At 50.4% G+C, this 22,637-nt stretch overlaps 1 protein-coding gene across 10 annotated transcripts in view; it reads left to right on the top strand.

Moving 5' to 3' along the window:
* ZC3H7B (zinc finger CCCH-type containing 7B) overlaps positions 1 to 14,833 on the top strand; it is a 51,768-nt gene extending 36,935 nt beyond the window's left edge. For all 10 annotated transcript variants that reach the window (XM_049821614.1, XM_049821617.1, XM_049821618.1 and 7 more), the window contains exons 18-23: positions 4,140 to 4,273; positions 5,525 to 5,630; positions 6,965 to 7,073; positions 8,811 to 8,944; positions 9,743 to 9,906; positions 10,703 to 14,833. In XM_049821614.1, coding sequence (XP_049677571.1) covers positions 4,140 to 4,273; positions 5,525 to 5,630; positions 6,965 to 7,073; positions 8,811 to 8,944; positions 9,743 to 9,906; positions 10,703 to 10,895 — 840 coding nt within the window. In that variant the 3' untranslated portion in view covers positions 10,896 to 14,833. The remainder of the gene's footprint in view (positions 1 to 4,139; positions 4,274 to 5,524; positions 5,631 to 6,964; positions 7,074 to 8,810; positions 8,945 to 9,742; positions 9,907 to 10,702) is intronic.
* Positions 14,834 to 22,637: the final 7,804 nt, after the last annotated feature.

Raw genomic sequence — 22,637 nt, forward strand, 5'->3', positions numbered from 1 at the left:
GGTTGGGGTAGAGGAACGGGAAGCAGCAGTCCAGAGTAACCAAGGTCTCTAGTTCCCAAAGCTGTCTGACTTGCTTAAGGAGTATGTTCCAGCCTCTCAGGAAGCTGAGAGGACGGGTTTCTACAGCCTGTAGTATATGAGAACTGAGCCTGGATGATCTGAACGGTCCCTGCAGACAGAGCTGGCTATGATCTGTTTCTACCGGGTGTGGGGACAGAGGCAGCTGCGTGCATCTCTACAGTGGAGGAAACGAAGTATGAATTTGTCAGTTTGTGACAGTAGTTGGATTTATATCAGCAATCCCTGCCCCAGCGAGAGTGAAGTCTAGTGCCTGGTTCTGTCCTGCCTGCTATGGACCTGCCTGCATTTTCCAGGAAGCTCTGTCTTGCCATTCTCTGTGCATAATCTGGGGATAAAAAAAATACAGATGTTTTCCTGTAAGCCTTGCAGCTTCAAATTCACCTTTGTCTGGAGGTGCTGCTGTTGGAAGGACAAGTTGTTCAGCGGGCATGGTCAGACCATGTCCTCTGAAGCACGTGGGATCTGGATGCTGAGTGAGGGTTTCATTTCTGGCTCTTGTGGCTTGCAGGGGGCAGAGGATCAGGAAGAGAGATGCCGGCACCTGCTACATCAGCTGTCAGGGGATGGTCAGAGAGCTACAGTTTCTGGGCCCTATGGGCAGTGTTATGGCTGATGGCCAATGACAAAGTCTGGTTGTGTCCTACAAATACCTGTCACAGACCTGGACTGCACTCTCCACCCTTCCAGGGCATCAATTTGTGCGGAGGCAAAGCAGCAGCCTTGTTGGTACAGTCAGAAAGTGCCTACCAGCGGCACCATCAGTTGTCTGTAGGGATTGGCAGCCTGGCACTGGCACTGTGCAGGGAGACAAAGGCAGTCAGACGCATGTGTTTGCAATAGCAAACCGTGGCTTTGGCATCAGCACGTACTCAGCCAGAGGGCTGTGCTCCGGGATGAGACACTGGCTTGCTGCCAAAGACCCCGGGGGCAGGACTAACATAGCAGTTGAGAGATGTTTACTTTTGCCATTATTTTCTCCCATCCAAGCAGGCTAACGTGACTCAGAGTTTTCTCAGCATCCTTCCAGCTTTCGAAGTTGGCTGCCTGGCAAAGACAACTTCTCAGGAGTGCTGTAAAAGCAGACCCCTCCTTCCCCCCATTCCGTGTGATCCACGCTCAGCCCGGTGCCCTCTGGTCAGCGGAAGCAAAGTCGCTCCCAGGGATTTTGCTGCAGTTTTGTCACAGCTGCCAGTTGGACTCAGTTAGCACCTGGGGCCATCCAGTTGTGCAAAAAAGAGGCAGGCAGCATACAGGGACCCAGCAGCTGTGACAGTGCAGGTCAGGAGACTTAGCAAGAGGTGGAAGGTGAAGATACACTACTTGCTGAACACCTGCCAGGGATCTCACACTTGGCCCCACAAGTTTGGCCCCGTAGAGGCTGCTGTAGGAGTAAACCCAGTGGCTGCAGATTGAAGATGCAGTCAGCAGGAGAGACTGTTGTAGGTAGCTGGGTGTCCTCCCATCACATCCCTAGGAATTAAGGGGGTTTAGCCTTCATTTTTTCTGGTTTTTGAGAGCAATTCTGTTTTTACTCCACTAGCCAGCTGCAGAACCCCCATAAAAACTGGCTGCAGAATTAGCAATTTAAGTATGGAGAGGGAAGCGTCTAATAAGGGCTACTGGCACCTAAGTACAGCTCACTCGGTTGGGTGGCTGAGTAACCTGGGCTCCTCATACAGTCCCCCAAGGCACATGGCTCCTCCAGAGAGCATTTCAGTATCGCTGAGAGGGGTTCCTGAAGTTGGGAGACAGGAGTGGCCGTGCTGAGGCTGTTGCTTTCTGCAAAGCCTGAAGTGGAGAGCTGTCATGCCAAAGATTTTTATTTATTTGGTTGCCATGGTGCATAGCTAACACTATATTGTCTGGCTTCATAGCAAGGGGTGGTGCCACAGCTCGAGGCAATTTCGCCTGGCTTCATCTGCTAGAGCCTCATGTGATACTAATTTCCACACTGTTGGTTATCAGCAGCCTGCCAGGTATGTGTCTTGCCTTTACAAATACAGTCATGTAGCAGCAACAGCAGCAGCTTTGATTTTTTGCTTGGCTCCCAATCCCCTGGGAGCATACATGCCCACTGGATTGACTGGCGGTTTGCATGACTGATGAAGAAATGCACAGGGCTTCTTTTAGTTAAGAATTTGTGGAAAAAGCAGCCCAGATCACCCAAATTACCTGAGAAATATTTTCTTTCTTTATCTCTGATCTATTGTGCCTTCTGGAGCCACTCAATTTTTATTTTTGCTGGGTCAGTAGATTTGAGCCAAGCTTCCTGGCTGTGCTGAGAGATCTGTCGCCTGGAGGATTGTATGGCAGATAGCATGGGGCTGATAAAGGAGAACATGCCGGCAGAGCCCTTGTGTTACCTTAGGCCTGTAGGTTTGGTAGGTCAGTGGAGAGCTCTAGCATAATTTCTTTTGGAGACCAAGTGGAGATTAAAACTACTGTTCAAAGGCCACACATCTGAGAGGGAGGCACCTTACTGCCTGCTGTGATATGTCAGGTCTCAACCCTGCTCATCCCGCAGCCAGCTGCTTTGATGTGTTCCTGGTGGTCACCAGCACTGGTGAAAGCTGACAGATGAACAAGTCATGAGCTGGATGCCACCAGAAAGGCTGTCCTGCAGGCGAGTAGGCCAGAATCGCTGCTGCTTTTCAAGAGAGGTGATGGCTCTCTGGAAGGGTCTTTTTCTGGGACATCCAGAGCAGTGATGGCCTCTTGTAGTCAGCACAAAGGTCAGCTCTCTGGTCAGCTTTTCACAGAGATGGAGGACCCTTTGTATGTCAACTCTGCTTCTCCAAAAGACTGGGTCTGGAGGATGCAGAGTGGTAGTCGATAGCTTATGTTTCCTGGGAGATGCTTTGAATCTGCACCACCTGTGCTTGCTGTTTTCCCTTTGCCAAGGGATGCGCATAGGGTCCACGCTACTGCTAATCAATTGCCGGGAGAAGCCTGCTCCTTGGGGACGTGGTTTGCCTGTCTGCTCCTTACTAGATGCTCAGGGTTAGAAGTCAAAGCACAGCAGCTGGGAAGGTTAGCAGTCAGAGAACAGTTCTACTGGTATGTGACCTTTGTGCTTCATGGTTGGCTCGATGACCAGGGTGTTCTTTTAGGTTCTTGCTTTGTGCCCTCACATACTCCTTGGCCCCAAGGCCACTAGTGTCCAGTCAGGTTTGCTCTTTGGTTCGGAAATGAATGGAGACACCAGCCTCATGTCTTCCAGTGGTGATACAAAATGTAAACACCTTTCCAGATATTTGCCCAGAAAACACAAGGCAGCAGTGATATGGGACTGGCTCCATTTTTTTTTTCTCCCTCCACAATATGTTAGTCATAATCCCAAAACAGCCTTCTCAAGGAGACAGGTAGAAGGCCAATGAAGTTAAGCAGCTGAGAGGATATGAAATATGTGCCTTGGCAGTTGTACCTCTGTCCAGAGATGATGATTAACTGCCTGTGAGGCTTAGTGCAAAGGAACTGTGAGGGGTGGAAACCTGCCCAGAAATGGCTTTGAAGGGTATTAACAAGAGCACCCAGCTCAGACTTCAGTGCGTCAAATGCTAGACATGACATGAGCCTCTTGGTCCAAAAGCTGGAGTGGTGGGTCCTGTGCTGTGGCACAGCCTGGACCCTCCCAAGGGGGCTCTCTCAGCTGCGCGACTGAGCTCCCCGCCATGGGTAGCAAGGGGGATGTGGATTGCCCTCCCTGTGGGGAAGCAGGGATTAAGCGCTGGGGCAGGTCTTGCAGAGCTTGCCTGTACATGGAGATATGCTGCAGGGGTTTTGCAGCCAGGCCTGGTCAGTGCTTGAAGCTGCCAGGCTGGCTGTGCTTTTGGCCAGACGTCAAAGCCCAGGAAATCATGCTGAAGCAAGTGGTGGTTTTGCTTGTCTGGTATCTCGACGGGCCACCAGCTAATGCTGGCAAAGAAGAGCTGGACCGTCTCTGATTTATTCTGGCTTGTCGCTGGCACGCAGCTGTGCGGGGAGTCACCAGCATCTCTGTGGCAGTTTGGGGGTGCATTTTGGCTCTGTTTGCCTGAGGTTGTGGTTCTCTTCTCCAGGCTTCTCCCCGGGCTCCCACGTCAAGCACCTTTGACCTCCAGATGAAATTTGTGTGTGGCCAGTGCTGGAGGAACGGGCAGCTGGTGGAGCCAGATAAAGACCTCAAGTACTGTAGTGCCAAAGCCCGCCACTGGTGAGCAATGCAACCTTCTCTCTCCCCCACCCCTCCTCAAGGGCAGGAATTTCTCCTCTTACCTCCTCCAGGGCTTCTTTGGAAGAAGCTGTAAGGTTTCCTAGCAGCCTCTCACTGCTTGGGGTGTTTGTCACTATAGGAAGCATTGCAGATAGCTGTTTTCCAGTTTCCAGCTCTCTTCTTTACTGTTTGTATTTGCTGCCAGCATTGTGCAGACTGTTACTCCTGGTGCATGCAGTCCAGCTCCCACAATTCCCTTTTTTCCCAGTTGCTATCATTTCTTCTTAGCAAGATCACTAAAATAGTTCTCCTCTGCACTTCTTTATACTCCTAGCTCTTTGCAGATGTCTGTCAGGTCACTATTAGCAGTGATTCAAGGTATTCTGCTTCCTTTTAAATCAGTTTCCTTGGCTTTTTTATTGCTTTGGTTGCTCTTCTCTGACGCACGTCTTGTCCATTTTCACCTCCTGGCTCCTTGGGGCCTGTAAGGATGTTCAGTGTGATAGAAGAGGAATATCAACTGGGAAGTCACGGGAACTGTGGCACCTCTCACCCAGGCAGCCTGGCAGGATAGGATGGAAGGGTTTATAGGATTTCACTGCCTTTTTGGCTTGTGTTATGGGAACAGTCCAGCATCCTACTGCAAATGTAAGACCTTTGATGAAAAAGAGACAGAAGCAGCAGTTGCTGGAGGAAGTGAGCAGGTGAGGATCACTTCCTGGAAGGGGAAGGATAACACCTCTTTGTGCAGCTGCTGAACAGAGCTGGGGGTTTTGCCCAGGGTATCTCCTGGTGATCACTTGCTGGAGCTGCAGGATTAATCATTCCTGGCACCTGTGCATAAGACAGTGCTTGTAATGACTTGCATTTCTACTGCACCTTTCAAGCAGAAAATATTCCCAGACATTTTTCATGGATCTGATTGCACAAGCATTGGCTGTGTCGAAGGGTGGAATGTAGCTGTTTAGTAATCCATGGTGATGCCATATGAGACTTGGGGGAGACTTTTGTGGCTTTATGAGAAGAGATACCCCAGGAAATATGTGATAAGTACAGGGAGAAATCCTCCTAAAACACCCTTCTTGTGGCTTTTCTTTCACAGTTGTAATGTGTCTAAGAGCAGCTGGATAGTGCAGGGGCAAGCTGGACTGGAGAATCTGATCATCTCTCAATATTTAGGGGTCTATGAGGAAAACAAAACCTTGTTCTGCTCTTCCTTTTGCCTCTCTTGATTTATTCTCTCTTCTTTAGTTGGACGAAGGAACGTCGCGTCCTGCTGGTGATGTCCAAAGCAAAGAAGAAATGGGTGTCTGTCCGACCACTGCCTTCCATCCGCAACTTCCCACAGCAATATGATGTAAGCCCTATGCCTGGCACGGCCAGGTGCCCATTCCCCTTCCCTCCCACCGTGGTGCAGTGTTTTGAGGGCTGGTCCCTTGTAGACCTGGCAGGGAGGCAGGCACGTGTTGGCTGATGTGGGAGGCAAGGACAGACTGATGGCAGCAAGATCCGAAACACATCCAGCAAAAGAGTGGAGCAGGAAAAGGAGCAGCACCCCTTTAAACCACTCTACACATGTATGAGAGTTTCTGATGTTGCTGTTAATGCAGTCATCCTCTCAAGAAGGGGCTGGCACAGGGTTTGGGAATGAGATTTAAGTCTCCCCTTAGGTCAGGGTTTCTCAATGTGGGTGAGAGGTGAGATGGAGCGCTTGGGAGAAGCCCGTCTCTGCCTTTGCTGTGGCTGTGCTGCTGTAGATTGTGAAATGTGCTCACGATGTGTTTTGAAAGCAAAACTAAGAATTCAGCTAAAAAGCCACGTGCTGTGAGGAAAACTGCAGCTATCCAACCTCCAACCCCAGCCTTGAATATGGCGACTGATAGTTTCTCTCTCTCTCTCCTTTCCTTTCTCCCTGAAAGGAGGAAGCTCCTCTCCCCCTGCCCTATGGGATCTGCTGCCCTTTACTCCATGGGCAAGCGCAAGGCCACGTGTGAGGCCTTGAGTGCTCTCCAGTTGCAGGCCAGTTGCTAGAAGCTGGGGAGGGGAGCAAGAGTTATTTACAGCTGCTGCAGTAGGAGACGAGGCCAGCAGGTGAGTCGCAGATTGTGCAGCAAAGCAGGTTGCCATACGAGCGTGTGCGTTCCTGAGCTCCCACCCAACCCCAGCCAGAGAGGAACAGCGTCATCTCTTCTCCCCAGTTTGTGTGGGCCAGCTGGTCTCCACACTGCTGTCCTCCTCTGCTGGCAGGACTTGGTAGCTGGGACGTCAAGTTGTGCGCGCGCGAGTGTGGTGGTCTAAGCAACCGGTAAGGCCACTCTTCACCTGCTTGGAGATGGCTGGAGAATGAGTCACCTTTGGGGACCAGCAATGTGACCAGCAGGAGACACTGTTGGGTCGATCCAGGTTGCTCTTCCCCAGGGCCAGTGCTAAGCAAAGCTGCACCCAGTTGCCTATGGAAATGTCAACGAGAGAGAGGCCAGGTGCTGAATGGAGCTGCCTGCATGTTTATAGGCAAAACATACCCTTTGTGTCATCAGGAGCTTGAGGAAAAGAAGCATGAGTTAATGACATGTGAAGTGCCCTGTTTGCGACCTCTCCTGTGTGCAATATAATGTCCCAGCTGAAAATCCACTTTGTGGTCTAGCAAAGAGTGTTTGTGCAGATACTAAATTTTGCTCTGTCTTTTAACAGTTGTGTATCCATGCACAAAATGGCAGGAAATGCCAGTATGTGGGCAACTGCTCCTTCGCCCACAGTCCTGAGGAGAGAGACATGTGGACCTTCATGAAGGAAAATAAAAGTGAGTGGGGGAAGCATGGGCCAGAGAGGTTGGGAGGAGGGAAGAGGACATTTGGGCAGTGGATGCAGGTTCTCTTAAGACATACTCTTGACAACAGAGATGGAGCTGTGCGGAGCTGGTACCATGAGCTTAGATTGGATTATGGGGCAGGTCTGTCTACAGTAATTTAGAGCTGCTATTTTGTTAAACATGCACATATATCTTGAGTCCCTCGCTCTGGGACTAGTGCACATTGGTCCTGTGTCTTGCACTGCTCCATTGCTGCCCTCCATTTCTGCAGCTCTTTGAGTCCACCCTGTGCTGTCCGTCCAGTTGCCGTACTGTCCCAGGCCTGGCTCCGTATGGAGCTCTGCCCAAGAACCAGTCCTGACCTGTAGCTGCTCCTGTATCTTTCTTGTCTGTCTTTTATCTGCCTTGGCTTTCTTGCCCATTTCTGCTCATATCCCTTGCTCCTGGGCTGTGGCACTCCCTGCTCATGGCATTGTATTCAAAGGGGTGAATTTGAGATCCTGAATGAGAATATTGTTGGGTGGTACTCGTGTGGAGGAGCTTATCTGGAATTAATTATGCAGGCTCCCAGCTTACCTTTTGAGGGAAAGCTGGGTGGTTGCCCATGACTTGGACTGCCAGCTCTCTGGCAGCAATCCTTGTTTTTTCAGGCCAACAGCAAGCTCTTTGCAAGGCCCAGTTGTCCAGGTGCTCCGCTAGTTCTGTTGGGAGATGCTGGAAAGCCTGAAGGGTTTCAGGCCTGCCCTGAATTTGTTCAGTCTTTGTGTTTGGATGGAGGATCTTTCTCTCTGCTGGGCCGAACGCTGTTAGTTGTTACAGTTCAACTCATTTTGTTGCTGAGGCGTTTAAAGCACATCAGACCAGTCTGGGTGTGTTTGCTCAAACACGAAGGTGAATCTTCAAATGACAGTGTTGTTTCAGTTTGGGGGAATTTGCATTCATTATCCCCAACTGCCTTGAGTTCCTCAATTACCCATTTAGTGAGGAGTAAATCACTAACGCATCGCACTTACAGCATCACATCAGTGTCTGCAAACACTTATGTTTCCATTGCTGCTCTCAGGAGCTGATCTTGGAAAAGACAGATGTGCAGTCAAAGCTTCTACCCAAAATTTCCCTTCCCACTAGTATGCTGAGTTGGTTTTAAACCACAAGCACCAAGAGACATCGACTGCACTCCTCCGGACAGGTTTTGAACTTGGAGCAGGCTATTATTAGGTCTTCCTCCCCTCCCCAGTGCTTCCTGTGGCCAGCTTGCTTAAGGGCTCTCCTACCTCTCGAGTGCTGAGGATGAAGCTTAGGCTTAGAGGGAGGGGACAGATCTGAATCCAGCCCCTGCCTTAGCTCCCTGGCTGGAGTGAGATATCTGCTGAGGTCAAGCAGAATGAGGCCTGATGGAGAATCACCTTGTGGGGTGAAGTCCACGGAGATCTTGGGGCACTTTCCCTTCTTCCTGAATACTTGGTGTAGCTGCTGTCGCAGTTGCCCCTTGACTCATAGAAGAGACCCCCCATGCCAGGCGGTGTGGTGTGTATTTGGTTTCTCTCCCCGGGGCTCTCATCTGGGCAAGTGACATTGGGCCTCCCGAGCACAGGTCTTCACTCTGACGGCAGCTGCTGCTGCACTGGAGAGGGGAGGGAAGGGCTGCCCCAGTGTTCGTCCTTTTCTCGTAGTTAGCGCACAGTGCGGGAGGTTGTCTGAGTGACTTCACGGGTCACCTTTGTGCAGTACTAGATATGCAGCAGACCTATGACATGTGGCTAAAGAAACACAATCCTGGGAAGCCTGGAGAGGGGACGCCGCTCACCTCGCGAGAAGGGGAGAAACAGATCCAGATGCCCACCGACTATGCTGACATCATGGTAATCAGCTGCTCTCTTGTCCTTTATCCCTCCTCCTCGGTGCTGACAGCCCGCCCCTCTCCCGTGCTCCAGGTGTGAGCTAGCAGGGACTGCCTGCTCTTGTGGGAAAGAGCCTGTGCTAATGTAGGTTAGATGGACAGCTTGGAGCAGCACAACAAGGGCAGCAGAGATGAGGCGGGAAGGGATTGACCCGGGGTCAGCAAGGCTCTGCAATGGCTTTTCTGTTAATCCTCGAGTCAGTAGGAGTCTACCTTAGGTTCCCTTTTGCGTGGGCTCAGCTTCTCCCCTGCTTCCTGCCTGCTCCTGGGAAAGCTGGCAAAGCCATTGCTGGCCTGTCAGAACAGAGGGAGAAGGTTGGAGAAGAGCTGGGTCTGGAGCACAGAGGCCTGGGAAGACTAGAGGCAGATGTGTTCCCTTAGCCCAGGGGTGGTGGCTGGTCTAAGAGTTTCTTCTCCTGCAGAGTCCTGCCTCGCCGGTGCACCTGGGGGCCTTGCAGTCAGACCCCACCTGGGCCGTCAGCAGGGGCAGGGGGACCACGTCAGTGAACTGAGCTGTCCTGTTCTCTGAACCCGTTTGAGTTGTAGGTAAACCTCAACAGAGCATCTCCTCTGCTCCCCCTTAGTGGCGGCACAATGCCCTGAAGATGACGTGGCAGGGAAGTGCAGGAGGTCGTAGACCGAGTGGAGCTTCCAGGATGCTCTGGAAAGAGAGGGGGAGAGGCAGTGTCAGCACAGGGAAGGCTGATGGGGGTGACTGTTAATGCACTGACTGGCCCTTTGCCCTGTCTGCACCGGTTAGATGGGCTACCACTGCTGGCTCTGCGGGAAGAACAGCAACAGCAAGAAGCAATGGCAGCAGCACATCCAGTCGGAGAAGCACAAAGAGAAGGTCTTCACCTCGGACAGTGACTCCAGCTGCTGGAGTTACCGCTTCCCCATGGGCGAATTCCGGCTCTGCGAAAGGTACCGTTGCCTTGTCTCCCTCCTGTGCTGCTGCTGCAGGGACAGGGCAGCAGGCCCAGGGCCTCCATCATCCCTCCTCCTCCTCCTCCTCCTCCTTCACCATGTCCTCCTCCTCTCAGAGAGTCCCCAGGGACTTCTGGTTGCAGGAGTGGGACAAGGTGACAGGTTTGGGTAACGGTGAGGCTGCTGTTGGATCCCAGAGGTGCTCAGCCACACTACTGAGTGATAAAAATACATTCCCAAGCACATATCTTTAGAAAAGGAGAGTGAGCTTCATGTCTGCACCTGTGCTCTCCATGGCCAGGATGCTCTCAGCTCTCAGGATGCTGAACACTCTGCTTGTCCTGATGCTTGGGGGAATCCCACGTGCTTTATTAAATGGTTTGAATGTCTCACACCCTCTGAATCAGCACCTTGAGGTGTCTTCAGGAGGCTTGTGATGGTTAGAAATGCCATTTTGGTTAGAGAGAAGGGTCTGTCTCTAGTGGCTGTTACCTGGCATTTCCTCTCTTGTGTGGTGGTTTCTCCTCATCCCTGCTGGTCCCGTTCCAGTTTGCGTTGTTTTGTTCTGTTCACTAAATCCCCTCATAGACATCGCTCTGTCCGCGGCTTTGTTTCTGCGCCCAGCCTCCGTGTTGCCTTCCCTGGCTGCACATGGGTTTGTAGGAGAATCACTTCACCCTTAGAAAGGAGAGTTCGCAGCATGTGTCGGTGGGCCCCAACCAAGTATCCCAGACAGGGAGCTCGAAACTCTGTCCTGGGGGTGCCTTCCTGATCGTGCTCCTTGTGCTGGCAGGTTCCAGAAGAGCAAGGCCTGCCCCGAAGGAGAGGAGTGTCGCTACGCCCACGGCCAGGACGAGCTGACGGAGTGGCTAGACCGGAGGGAGGTGCTGAAACAGAAACTGGCCAAAGCCCGCAAGGACATGCTGCTCTGCCCCAGGGATGACGACTTTGGGAAATACAACTTCCTATTGCGCGATGACGTATAGTAAGGGGTGGGCGGGAGCCTGTCGGTTGGAGAAACGTGGGGTGGGTTTTCCGAGAGTGGCAGTAGCAGGGAGAGCGAGATCTGTGTCTCGCAAAGAGAACTTTTTCTTTTCTTTCATTTTAAGATTATGAGACAATGATTTATTAGTGGTGAATGAAATAGTGAATTTGATTCTTGGCCAGCGAACACCATGCTCACTGAGTTTGTGATCCATCTTCTCACTCTTCTTTCCCCCAAATTCTCCTTCCTCTCAATCTTTTTGTTTTCGCTGTCCTTCATTCAGAGGAATGAATCCAATCTGTACTGGGCTGCGAATTGGAGAATTCCTCCTTGTGTCATTCTCCAGCCCTTCAGTTCGGAGTGTGGCTGCAGAGGTCCAGAGGACAAAGCTGAGAGAAAGGGCCAGACATCTGGTGAAAAGGTGACCGTGAAGTTCACGTGCTCCTTTTCTTAGTGCTGCAGAGCAAGCCCCACTTACGCTGCTGCAGCCGGCCTGCTCTCCTGGGAGTTCAGTACCAGAAGAATTAGGGATTGAGGTGCAAAAGAAGGAAAACCACTAGATCTGGCTTAAAACATCTAGGCTTAAGCTCCTGCTGTATATATTGCCCTGAGGCATCAACTGGTGCTGAGGAGGGTAACAGCCATCTGGTATAAAGAGCATAGCTAAAAGCAGCAAAGTAATAAAACTGCTTGCAGCAGCAGGAACTGGATTGTAGGTGACTTCAGACTGTTTCAGCTGACTGTACCCAGAAAGCAAACTGGTGACTCCTCATTAGATGCCTTTCCCGGTGTGCGACAGGTATTCAGGGTGGGTAGCTTTGGTTTGGTTTTTTGGCTGGTGTGAACGGTGCAAGTAAGACTGAAGCCATCTAGAAGGTGTAGTGGAGACTGTGACACACCCTGCATCACTGTAGTCCATGCAGCTCTATCAGTCAGGAGGAAGGCTGTAACCAAAAGGAGCCTGTGTTTCTGTGTTGCCTTGTGTCCTGAAGAGAAGGAGGGAGGTATTGGGGTTCCCTTCTTGCTCTTTAAATGGCCTGTGTTACTGATTATTTACAGTATATTTTTCCCTGCATTTTTCCCTGTACTGCCAGAACTGGGTGGGGACCCATTTAAAAGGACACCATGGAGCAGCACAGACAATGCTTTGCTGGTGGGAATCCAGCTGTAAGAGTATTTACCATCACCAGAGGTCCAGCCCCCTCCTCCTTGGAGCCGGGGCAGGGAGCTTGCGGACACGCAGTGCAGCCAGGATGCGACCCAGGGCAGGGACCACGGTGGAGGGTGAGCAGTACAGTGGGACCCAGCCATGCGCCTGCTCCTGTCCCACCTGATGGGCACCACGATCGGGGAACCAGTGATGCTGAGCTCTGGGCCAGGAGTTTTGGCTTTTGTAGTGGCATCAGTGAGAGGCAGTACTGCTCTGTATGCCAGCCTTGTCCTTTCTGGCGGTCTCATCCTGTAAGCAGTAAACGTGTGTCATGTCCTGAGCTTCCCTCTCTTTCTCTCTTCTGCAGTCCAGGTGCGCTCTGCAGTTTTACATGCATGGATGGCACCATCCACTCCAACAGAAATACATCTCCCTCCCAGCCTTCGTAGGGGATGTCTTTTTCATACAGAGTCTCCCAGGACAGCAAGCTCAGAGCCCTTGGGGCTGACAGGGCTGTATCCTTGGTAAATATGATCTGGCTGCGAAATGCTTGGTGCTTTGGCATTGCTGGGTCCCCCTTTTCCCTCCCTGCTCCCATATCCTTGGGGTTCCCAGCTTCAAGAGAGATGGGATGCGGAAGCACAAGAGATGTGGAAATGCAGGAGATGCTGGGGGGGCAACTGGCACCTTTGTAAACCAGCCTCCAGGGAGGTGCATCAGCTCCACTGGGGTAGTTACGGCCCAGGAGCTGCATGCGCTGCATGCTGGTCTTGGGTCTTTCCAGAGATACTATGTGCTCTAAGTAAGCTGGACGTGCCTCTGAACTTGTTTGCTCTCCTTTAAAATGTGGGTGGCCATCACTGGTTTGGTATGAGCTTCCCTTCCTAGCTGTACAGCACCTTGAGATCTGGCCTGGAAGGGGCCAGGACCCTGACATCCGATGATACACAGGTGGCTTATTGGGAGAAGGTGGCAGTGGTTATTTCTATCTCTGCCCACATGAGGGGAGAAAGACAAGATGGGGAAGGATCCATAGTGCTATGGGGAAAGAGAGTGACCAATGCAATATCAGACATGGCAGTTTTTGAGTGGTCAGGTGCTGTATTTTCTCCTCTGCCCTTTGCTGTAGCTGTCCAGATTGTACCTTCTCCTGGTGCTCCTTGTGCTCAACTGGTCAACTTTATAAACAGAGAGGCAGGAGAGGAAGTAGGCTTCAGCTCCTGGGTTATCTTGTTCTGCTCTTCTTGGGCAGTCACCAGGGAAGCAACTCTGGATCGGGGAATGTTGGAATGTGTTTTTTCTGTTTAAAACAAACCTGCATCTCTCGTGTGACTCTAGCGTTCGCTGCGCCGTGATTTCTCATACGATAACTTGTTTAGGTTACAGAGTGGGTCGCTGTCCCCTCTCTCCATCTCTGCGATAAGAGCCGAGCTGCTCAGCAGGGCTTCAGAGGTTCAGACTGGGGCCGAGGCGGGGAGAGGGCGAGCGTGCGTGAGGTGAGGGAGGCCCACGGTCACGGGGTTTGCGTCAAGTATCTCTTTTTGTTTTCCCTGATATGATAACCTGGTCTGTGGTGTTGCAGTACTTTGTCACCAGACTTGTTTTAGTGTGTATATATGTGACCCCTCCCATGAAGCATATATACACAGGTATTAAATATATCGCTCTATATAATATTATATGTGTGTGGTATCGAAGGAATCTTTTCAATGAGGGTAAAGGAAAAGGACTCGGGCCAGGAAACGCAGCATCTCCAGTTTAAATATGAAGACTTTATTTGGGTTAGGGAAAGGGCAATAGCAAAGAGGGGAGGGTTTTATATAGGTAGGTATATATTTTGAGATGGGACAGGTTTCCCTGTTCACACTTTTGAAACCCCCTAGGATGCCCTCGCAGTCCCATCTCAATGAAAGAGTATTATACTGCTAACTAGCGAGTAAAGTTTTAATGATAAGGCTTTGCTTATATTATTTAAAGGGATATTGTGAAAGGCGGGAAGCTTCACACTTGACTTCCCAGGCTCGCTTTATCAAGCCAAAGATGGTTTTCTTCGGCAAGTTATGTACTCTCAGCAGAACTGCTCAGTGCTCAAGGCTCTACAACAGATAAACCACAAGTTGTAGGGCTGCTTTAGTGGTGCGTTCACAAGACCCTGTGATAACTCTCTCTTTTCTTCATTCATGAGGGAAAAGAAAATTTTGCAGCACAGAACCAAATCCGAGGGTTATTAACAACAGAAGTGATATTTTAATTTTATAACATTAGAAGAAAATCTCATATCCTGTAAAATAACCACAGACACACACTCACACAGAGTCAAGACTTTGATTTAGATCAGCTTGTTAAATGCTGAAGGACTTAGTGGAAATCTTTTCCCAAATCCTTTGGTAGGGGCAGGGATTTAAGTGATGCTGGTGTTGGAGTTAACCTGACCTTTACAGGGGGAAGTAAAAAAAACAAACAAAAAACACCCTACTTAGCTTGTATGAAACTGTATGTCAAAAATGGATGGGTTTTAGCAAGTGAAAGGAAAAGATAGCAAGGGGATGCTGCAGTTCTGAGCTGGGTAGTAATGATTTCGAGTCCTTTAATATGTCTTTGTATTAATATAATTTAAGAATACCACGCTTTACTATTAAAAAAGAACTTAGTATCTTTCATAAGGTCTAGTATCAGGATAATAATGTAGATGTTTTAACAACATTTTTGTTTCTGTTCTTAAATAAAAAAAAAAAAACAAACTTGCTTCTTTTAGCCTTTGTAATAGAAAATAAAAGTGTGCACTTTAAACCCTCTCCTGATCCAGTGTGTGTTTGCATTTTTCAAAGAGCCCGCAAAGGCTTTTTATCTTGGTTTCAGGTTTCTCTGCTGTAAGGAGGCGAGCAAAGGGAGGACTTCAAGCATTGGATTGCTTTTGCTTTCTCCCATTTTTAAGTACAATCTATTGCTCTTCTTGCTGAGTGGAAAATTGCCTATGTGCGTATTAACAGATTCTGCAGTTCTTCATCAGATGCACGGCTCTGATGAACTTCCTGTGTGTTTAAGATTTATTTTTTTTTCCCCAAGCACCAAGACTCTACGCGCTCTGCATTAACATGTTTTTTCAGGTGTTATGGTAACCTGTGTTTTGAAACCTCCAGTAATCAGGTCTCGTAATCACCTTCATCTAGAGGTTGTTCTGCTGTGTAGGCTGCTCTGTTCAACTGGGTCAGCCAGTTCTTTTTCCTGCCAGCATGCACCCTGCCCGGGAAAATGCCCTTAGCCCTACTCACCAAGTCGCATGCAGCTTGGGCCATGAGAAGCGTCTGTGCAGATTTGCCCTGGAGAAGATGCTGTGTAGTGAAGATTACATCTGGAGGAAGAGGTCAGTGTGACAACATTTATTAGTAAAACTGTTTTCTTTATTTTTCTAAATCCATCATGGTGCAGATTAGTCTGGGATTCTTGATGACACCAAAGCTGGAGATGTGGCAAAGACAAGGGAGTCCTGTGGAGACACCCTGCCACTGCTGTTTAAACTGCTAGAGTGACCAGGTCGTCATTCCCAGTGAGACCTGAGGAGAGGAGACTTGTTACGCATCTCCCCAGTGTGCCTGGATACAAACATGACAACTCATACAGGCCTGAAGACAAGCTTGTAGTGCAGAGGGAATGAGGAGACCAGCCCTCTTTTAAGGTGCATCTATTGAGTACGTACAACGTGAGAGAGGCATTAGTTTTACCCTCCACAGATTATTGAGGCCATGCTGACAAGAGTGATGGTAGCTTCTCCAGTACAATGGGGACCAAAACTGGCAAATTGCGAGGCAGACAAAGCATGAGGAGAAAAACAACAGCGTTTGCTTGCAGGTTTGAGCCTCCAGCTGTAAACCCCTCTCCACTGGTGTTTCTTCATTGAAGAAAATAAACTTGTGTGTTGGAGAGGCAGGGAAAGGAGTGGTGACTTCAGTATTCACATCCTCCAAGGAACTTCAGCAGACATTGAGGCAAGAGGGAGAGCCCCAGGTCAGCCAGGAGGGATCCAGGATTGAGAGGAGCAGGGGTAGAGACCCCCGAGCAGCGGGAGGAAGGCTTCCTACCAAAGACCTTTAATGCCATCCCACAGCAGCCTGGCAGAGGGAGTTTGCCTTGCAAAGCATGCACGCTGTGGATGGGATGCCTAAGTAATGCTGTGACTGAGTCGGTCTGTCCACACTATGGGGAAACATTTCTGGGCAGTGACAGCAGGTGATGCAAATGCTGTCATCGCTCTTCATTGTTTTTGCTGCAGCCGTTGCAACCAAGAACAGAGCCGTGTTGTGTCCTGTGCAAGGAGAGCAGCAGACAGGAGGTCTGGGGTGGAGGGCGCGGAGGAGTTAACGCTGTAGGGCACTGGGGGGGGGAACATTGGGCAGAAAGCTGCGTGCTAAATAGTGAAAGAGCCCCAGGCAGGAGTGACTGGTGGGAGGGAGGTGCAGGGGGAAAGGCTGTAGGAGCACCAGCTGGAGCAGATAGCCATTTGGTGTGGGGTGGAGGAAGGTGCTGAACAGACTTTGTTGGGTGCCTGTGGGGTGGCTCTGGACAGAGGTCCTGAGGACAGTTAGTTCCTGGGGCTCCCCAGAAAGCCACAGGCACTGCTCAGGAGCTCTGTGCCGTGTCTCATACAGCCTCACCCCTTTCTCCCCAGGATGGGAGGGGACACGATGGTGCCCATCCATTCCCAATAACCTCTCTCCCTTCCCAGCTGGATTGTCACCTCCCCTCCCTGCTTCTCTGCAGTTCCCCTCCAGGTAAGAGCAGCGTGTCCTGGTGCCCCCAGGGCAGGGCTGGTGGTTTCTGAAAGCAGATCCAGGTGCAGCAAGGATGAGAGCAGGGGTCCGACCAGAGGACAGCTCCAGCTGGCTCCTTCCCCACGGTGCAACAGTCCTGGCCCTGGCTGCTCCCGAGACTGCCCCTTTCAGGGGTGCTCCTCTCTGCAGTTTAGCTTATAGATGGCAGTGCCCCAGAAAACTCCTACTTTTTCCTGGGAGCCTCGGGAGGCACAGACCTAGCAGAGAGTTCCAGGAAATAGGGTTATTTGTTACCGTCTGGATTAATCCTCCCAAAAATGACATTTACCCAGGGCTGGGATAGAACTCTCTAAACCCAGATGCCAGAGTAGATTTGGCTTGCTTGGAATCAGAAAAATACTCAGCGCTGGAGGTGCTCTTTGTTGTATTTCCCTTGTTCTCTGTGGATTTCCTCTTTCTGCCTTAGCTGTGGGCTTTCGGTAGTGCTGGGGCCCTCCAGGCAGACAGTTGGGAAGGATGAAGAGCTGCATAGTTTCTCTAATTGAAAACCAAGGCACGCTCCCCTGTCTGTACCCCAGCAAAGCTCAGAGGCAGAGAGGGAAAGTCCTGCTTCCGCTGGAGCGAGATGGCGTCAGTTTTCCTTAGCCAAATGGCTTGAGGATAACTGCAACACGGCTGGACATTGCCCCTGGGAGCTGTGGTGGGGATTCAATACAGAAGCAGTGTTTCAAAAGAAGCTCTCGGCAGGCTGGATCTTGTCCTGATCAAGACCTTTCGTATCTTGGCTTTTGGGGATCAGCGGCAGCCAGAGTGCCCAGCCTTCTCATGGGATCTGTTGTTATCTTTCAACCCGCGTGCCTTCCCCAGGCTCAGCTGACTCCCATATCCATCCGTTGGGCTCTGAACTCTTGGGCCATGGTGCTGCAGGATCCCTGCTCCTGGCGGGGGCCACGTCGTTCCCAGGAGAGGCGAGTGAGCCTGGGAAGGGAAGGGATGGCCAAGGGACAGCCGAGGTCCTTACAGCCAGCCTCTCCGTTTTGAGAAGGAAGCAGCCGGAGGAGCGTGTATCTTCCTTGCTGTCCCACCCAACAGTCTCCCACAGACCCTGGCAGAGGCCCAGCAATTGCTGTCCTTGGATTTCCCCATCCTGCTTTAAATGCCTTGGTTTATTGCTGCTCTTGGCACCTCCTGGGCTCTGCCTCCTGCCAAGGCTTGTTCAGAGAGCTCCCAAAGCCAGCTCTGCCCAGGCTCCCAGAGTGTTTCTGGAGCAGGGAAATGCAGAAAGGCAGCTCTAGGTGTCATTCCTGCCCAGGGCAGCACAACTTCTGGTGATCCCAAGAGCCTTTCTTGCATTTTCTCCCTGCCTAGCACCTAGTTTTCTGGCAAATGGCACCTCACAAGGGAAGGCCACGTGCAGAGGAGCAGGGCTGCGGTGAGCCCGGCTGCCACGTGAGCACCCCGAGAAGGGGGAGATGTCTTGGCAGGGGGGTGGGGAAGCAAAGCTCATTAGCTTTTTGGCACTCATTTTGGGGAATTAATTTTTAGAAATCCTTTCGCCTCAGGCGGAAGGTGCAGGCGGTTCCTTCCACTGAACTGTACCGCTTGCTTGGGGGATCCCAGCACTGCTCCTCCACCGAGGGAAACAGGCACGCATCTACACATACATGGGCACGTGTATGCCTGCAATACTCTGCCTCATACTAGGAGCTAGTACAAGAAAAAAAAAATTACAGACATCTGCAAAGAGGCAGTGACTGACCTGGCAAAGGGTTTGCTTGGATAAAAGAAGAAAGAGGAAACCATTTACCAAGCTGGGTTTGGTGCAAGAACCAAACTCCGTGGGTGGGCCTGGAGCCTCCATGCAGACCATGAGGAGTAGGCTTGATGTGTGGGACCTGCAGCAGAAGACATCTTGCATGAGGAGATACAGAAATTTCCAAATTATGGCTGTGCTGCCAAGGTGAATGGTCTTGGGTGACAAAAAAAGCTGCTTTGAGAGCAGCAGGATTTGTATAGCTTCTAGAGATTTTTACAGATTTTTGTCCTTATTTCCAGATACACTTCAGGGGAGTAAGCTACCTTGTCTGTCACCACAAAGTCCCCTCAGTACTGCTGGCTTCTGCCTGTCCCCTCACTATTGCCTGCCAGGGGCAGCACATGCTTTGGGGTGTTGGCTGCCAGTGTGTGTGCCCCAGATCAAAGAGAACAAATAACAGCAGGTTTTCTCTCTGAGGAGGCATTAATTTGACTCTTCTTCCTAGCTTATCTTTCAAATAGAAAAAAGATATTTAAATATATTTATCCCTTTGGCAACCTGAGTAGCGTGTTCTCGGGAGGGAGGGTTAGATGGATGGATGGATAGATAATACTGTTGTGTAAGCTTTGTGTCCTCAGAAATTCAGAAAAAAATGGGTTTCATTTTCTAAGAGGACAGATTTCATTAGATTTTCAAGCCAAGACTTCATCTCATTGGAGGAAGCTGAGATTACAGCAATTAGTAATTATAACCAATAATGCCTTTCTTTGGTCAAATGTCACTGCTGCTGGTGGGTTCTTCATGAGCTGTGCTTTCAGATACCTGTAAGAAAAAAAACAAGTTCCATTCTGTAATGGTGGCCTCAGAAATCGATGTGCAGCCAGGTGCCACCACCAACTACAAGACCCACAACAGCAATCCAGGAGTTTCTGACCGAGAAGGCCCCCAGGTGTGCTGCCATCTCTTGTTCTGGGGCCAAGGGTGGCTGCAAGACACTGGCAGGAGGGGAAGCAGTGGAAAGGCAGCTCCGGAAGCACCGTGGATGTGGCCCTGTGAAGGAGTTGAGGGAGCACTTCTGGGACTGAGGGAAACAACTTGGAGAAATGCACAGAGAGCGCCCTCGCCCAGCTCCTTGTAATGAACAGGGTTGTATCAGAGGTCTGAGTGTCTGAAACGATTCTTCGGGGTCTCAAACTGCCAGGAAGGCTGTACCTACCAATAACTCCTGAACAGCGGTGCTCTGTGGTTCCTGGTGTGCTTTTGGCCTGATGACAGACCTCTGTAGAGAGATCTCTCTAAAGACAGGAGTAGAATTAGGGGTTTTAAGAGCAACATTTCATGCTCTGGTACCAACAGAAGTACCTGAGCACTGCAGAGAGGCAGAGGGGTCGGGGTGGGGAGGCAAAGCAAAAGACAAGAATGTGGTTGTGCTTAAAAAAAACAACAACTCTTTGAAATGAAAAATCTAAAAGGAGGGAGAGCATGGACCAAGGCAAACATTGAAAGACCCCCACTCCTGCCCTTGGGACTGCGTGCAACCATGACACTGCTGAACACGCTCCTCAGGCAAATGTGCCGAGGGGCCCGGCCAGCACGGCTGGGCAGTGTGGGTAGCTGCACCGGGAGACCTACAGAAAAGACACTGAAGGTAGTCCTGGCCTCTGCCATTTCAGCTGATGTTTCTGGAGTTTGGCTCTCTCCGCCACATTAGGTGCCACCTTCTGCGTGCCACCCACTTACGGCCAGCGTAAGTTGACTGTAGCTGGTTGAGCCTGTGAGAAAGTGTGCTGTTAAGGGCTGGCTGGGCTTCTGAGTGATGGAGTAGAGCTGCTGAGACCTCCACTAACATGAGATTACAATAATAATAAATAATGATCTGATCCGATAACAGTGCAGCCAGCACAAATGATGCAATCTGCGGTCCTGCCTGCAGCTTTCCAGAGCCAACATTTCAACTCCATTCACTAAAGCAGCTCAAGCACTCTCCGTGGGGGGGGGGGGGGGGGGCGGGTGCAAGGGCAGACAGACACTCCCCACTGCTATGGCTCTACTCCATTGTACGGTTTCTGCTTCCCTGGAGCTCAAAGTCAGGGCAATGTGGATGCATCCTGCTAGTGATGTTACCCAAGCTCCTCTCCTGGGTGGGAGCTCATTTTTCAGGGATTATGAATCAAGAAGGACACACAGTGTTGGCAGGAGACTTTGTGAACATGGCAAACACAAGATGAGGTAGGCACTCTCAGATCTCTAGACAAGAACTTACAGATGTCCATTGTAAGCTAATAATTTAAAATGCTAAGTGACAATTTAGATGATCTTTATGGTTCCTTCCAACCCAAACCATTCTGTGATTCTGTGAATTTCCTCTCAATTAACTTCTTCATTTTCTGAAGCCATAAATGTCAGTCAATTGCTGCAGCAGCTGCTGTGAAGTCCTTGGGTTCCTCCAGGCAGGTGGTCAGATGTTTGTTCAGCTTTCAGGGCAAGTTTGAGCCTGGGGCAAAACCAGGAGGTCCAGCTGCACCTGGCATTGGGCAGCTACTACATTCCCAGCCACTTTACCTTGCCATCATTTGATGAGAAGCAGACCTAGGCATATATGATGGTAGCTCTCCCAAATGTTAATGATGCCTGGTGGGATTGAGTGACCCTACTCTGCTTGCTTTGCCCAGACAGAATGGACCAGAAGATTTCAGAAAAGGCCATGGACCTCCTGGCCTGCAGGCTGTGCTTCATGAGGGAGAGATGCAATCGTTTCTTTGCTCCCAGCAGCCAGAATGCACTGACCATCTGTAGGGTCTGTCTGCTGCCTCCAGCTTGGTGGGTGGAGGACACTGTTAGTGTCCTGGCGTTAGTAGGGGACTATTCTCCCTGAATGGCTTCACCACAATGGTTATCACTGGCTGTTTTCTTACATTCTCTCTGGGGAACTGGGGGGATAAAACCACAAGGAAAATCCCAAGAGGTGGTAATGAAGTTGTATCATACTTAAGAATTCTAGCAAAGCATCTGCTGTGTGACTTCTGAGCCTGATTAGATTGGGATCTAGATCATGAAACTTCCCCAGCTAATCTGAAATTCCCAACCACTCAACCTGGCTAGGTAATTCTTTCTTTTTGGTTTCTGTTGGGTTAAATCAATGCATTTCCTTATGGGACCAAACACCATGCTATTGGGAGTGAGCAAAACCCTATCACTTTTTAAGACTCTGAATGCTGGGCCAGTGAAATGCTTCACTTCAGGCACAAGAAGAGTACTAATGACTTCGCTCAGGCTACTTTCATGCATAGAGCCATGGACAGTTTTGCTGGGCTGTCCCTGATAGCTGGGGCTCACAGCCCAGTATAGGAATACCAGGTTCCCATCAACTCACACTGGCGTTGTAAGGCTGAGCCTGGCAAAACAGACAGGAGCAAACTGAGAAATAAGGGCACTTCTGTTCTAATTATCACGCCCAGCAAAAGAGAAGACCCTGGCTCATGTAAGATGCTCCTTCCCATGCCAGATCCCGATAAAGAAGATCAGAACCTTTATCCTCCTGTCTCCAATCCATCCCTTCATGCTAAAAACTTCACTAACAGGAAAGGAGGGGCTTTGCATGCTCAAGATCTTACTTAACCAGCTGTTATCAGAGTATTTGCAGGGTGCATGAACTCTCTTGCCTTACATCACTGCTCCCAGAGGAGTCAGTTGGCTTTCTGATAAAACTCTGTGCCACTTCGGAAGAGAAATTCTGCATTTTGGGGATGATGCACACCTGATAAGAAAGATGCCTTACGCCATTATCTATATCACCTTAGGAGGGACACGCAGTAAGCGTTGCATCATATACAAATACTGTCTCTGTCTGCATCTCAGAGAGCTGGAAAGTTAGCAGGCAGATGCAGACAGCGTGTGTGTCTCCACGGGGCAGCCTGCGCAGCTCAGAGCTCCTCAGAGCCTCCCAAGAGCCCTTCAGAGGATCCCTTTTCTGTGGCATTTGCAGCCAAGGTGTACCCCTGACAGCCTGTGCGCTTCCCCCCCGACCCCAGTGTGTGTATTTGTTATAACACCTTGGGAAGGAAAAGG

The sequence above is a fragment of the Accipiter gentilis genome, chromosome 18 (assembly GCF_929443795.1).
Source record: "Accipiter gentilis chromosome 18, bAccGen1.1, whole genome shotgun sequence".
Lineage (NCBI taxonomy): Eukaryota > Metazoa > Chordata > Aves > Accipitriformes > Accipitridae > Astur > Astur gentilis.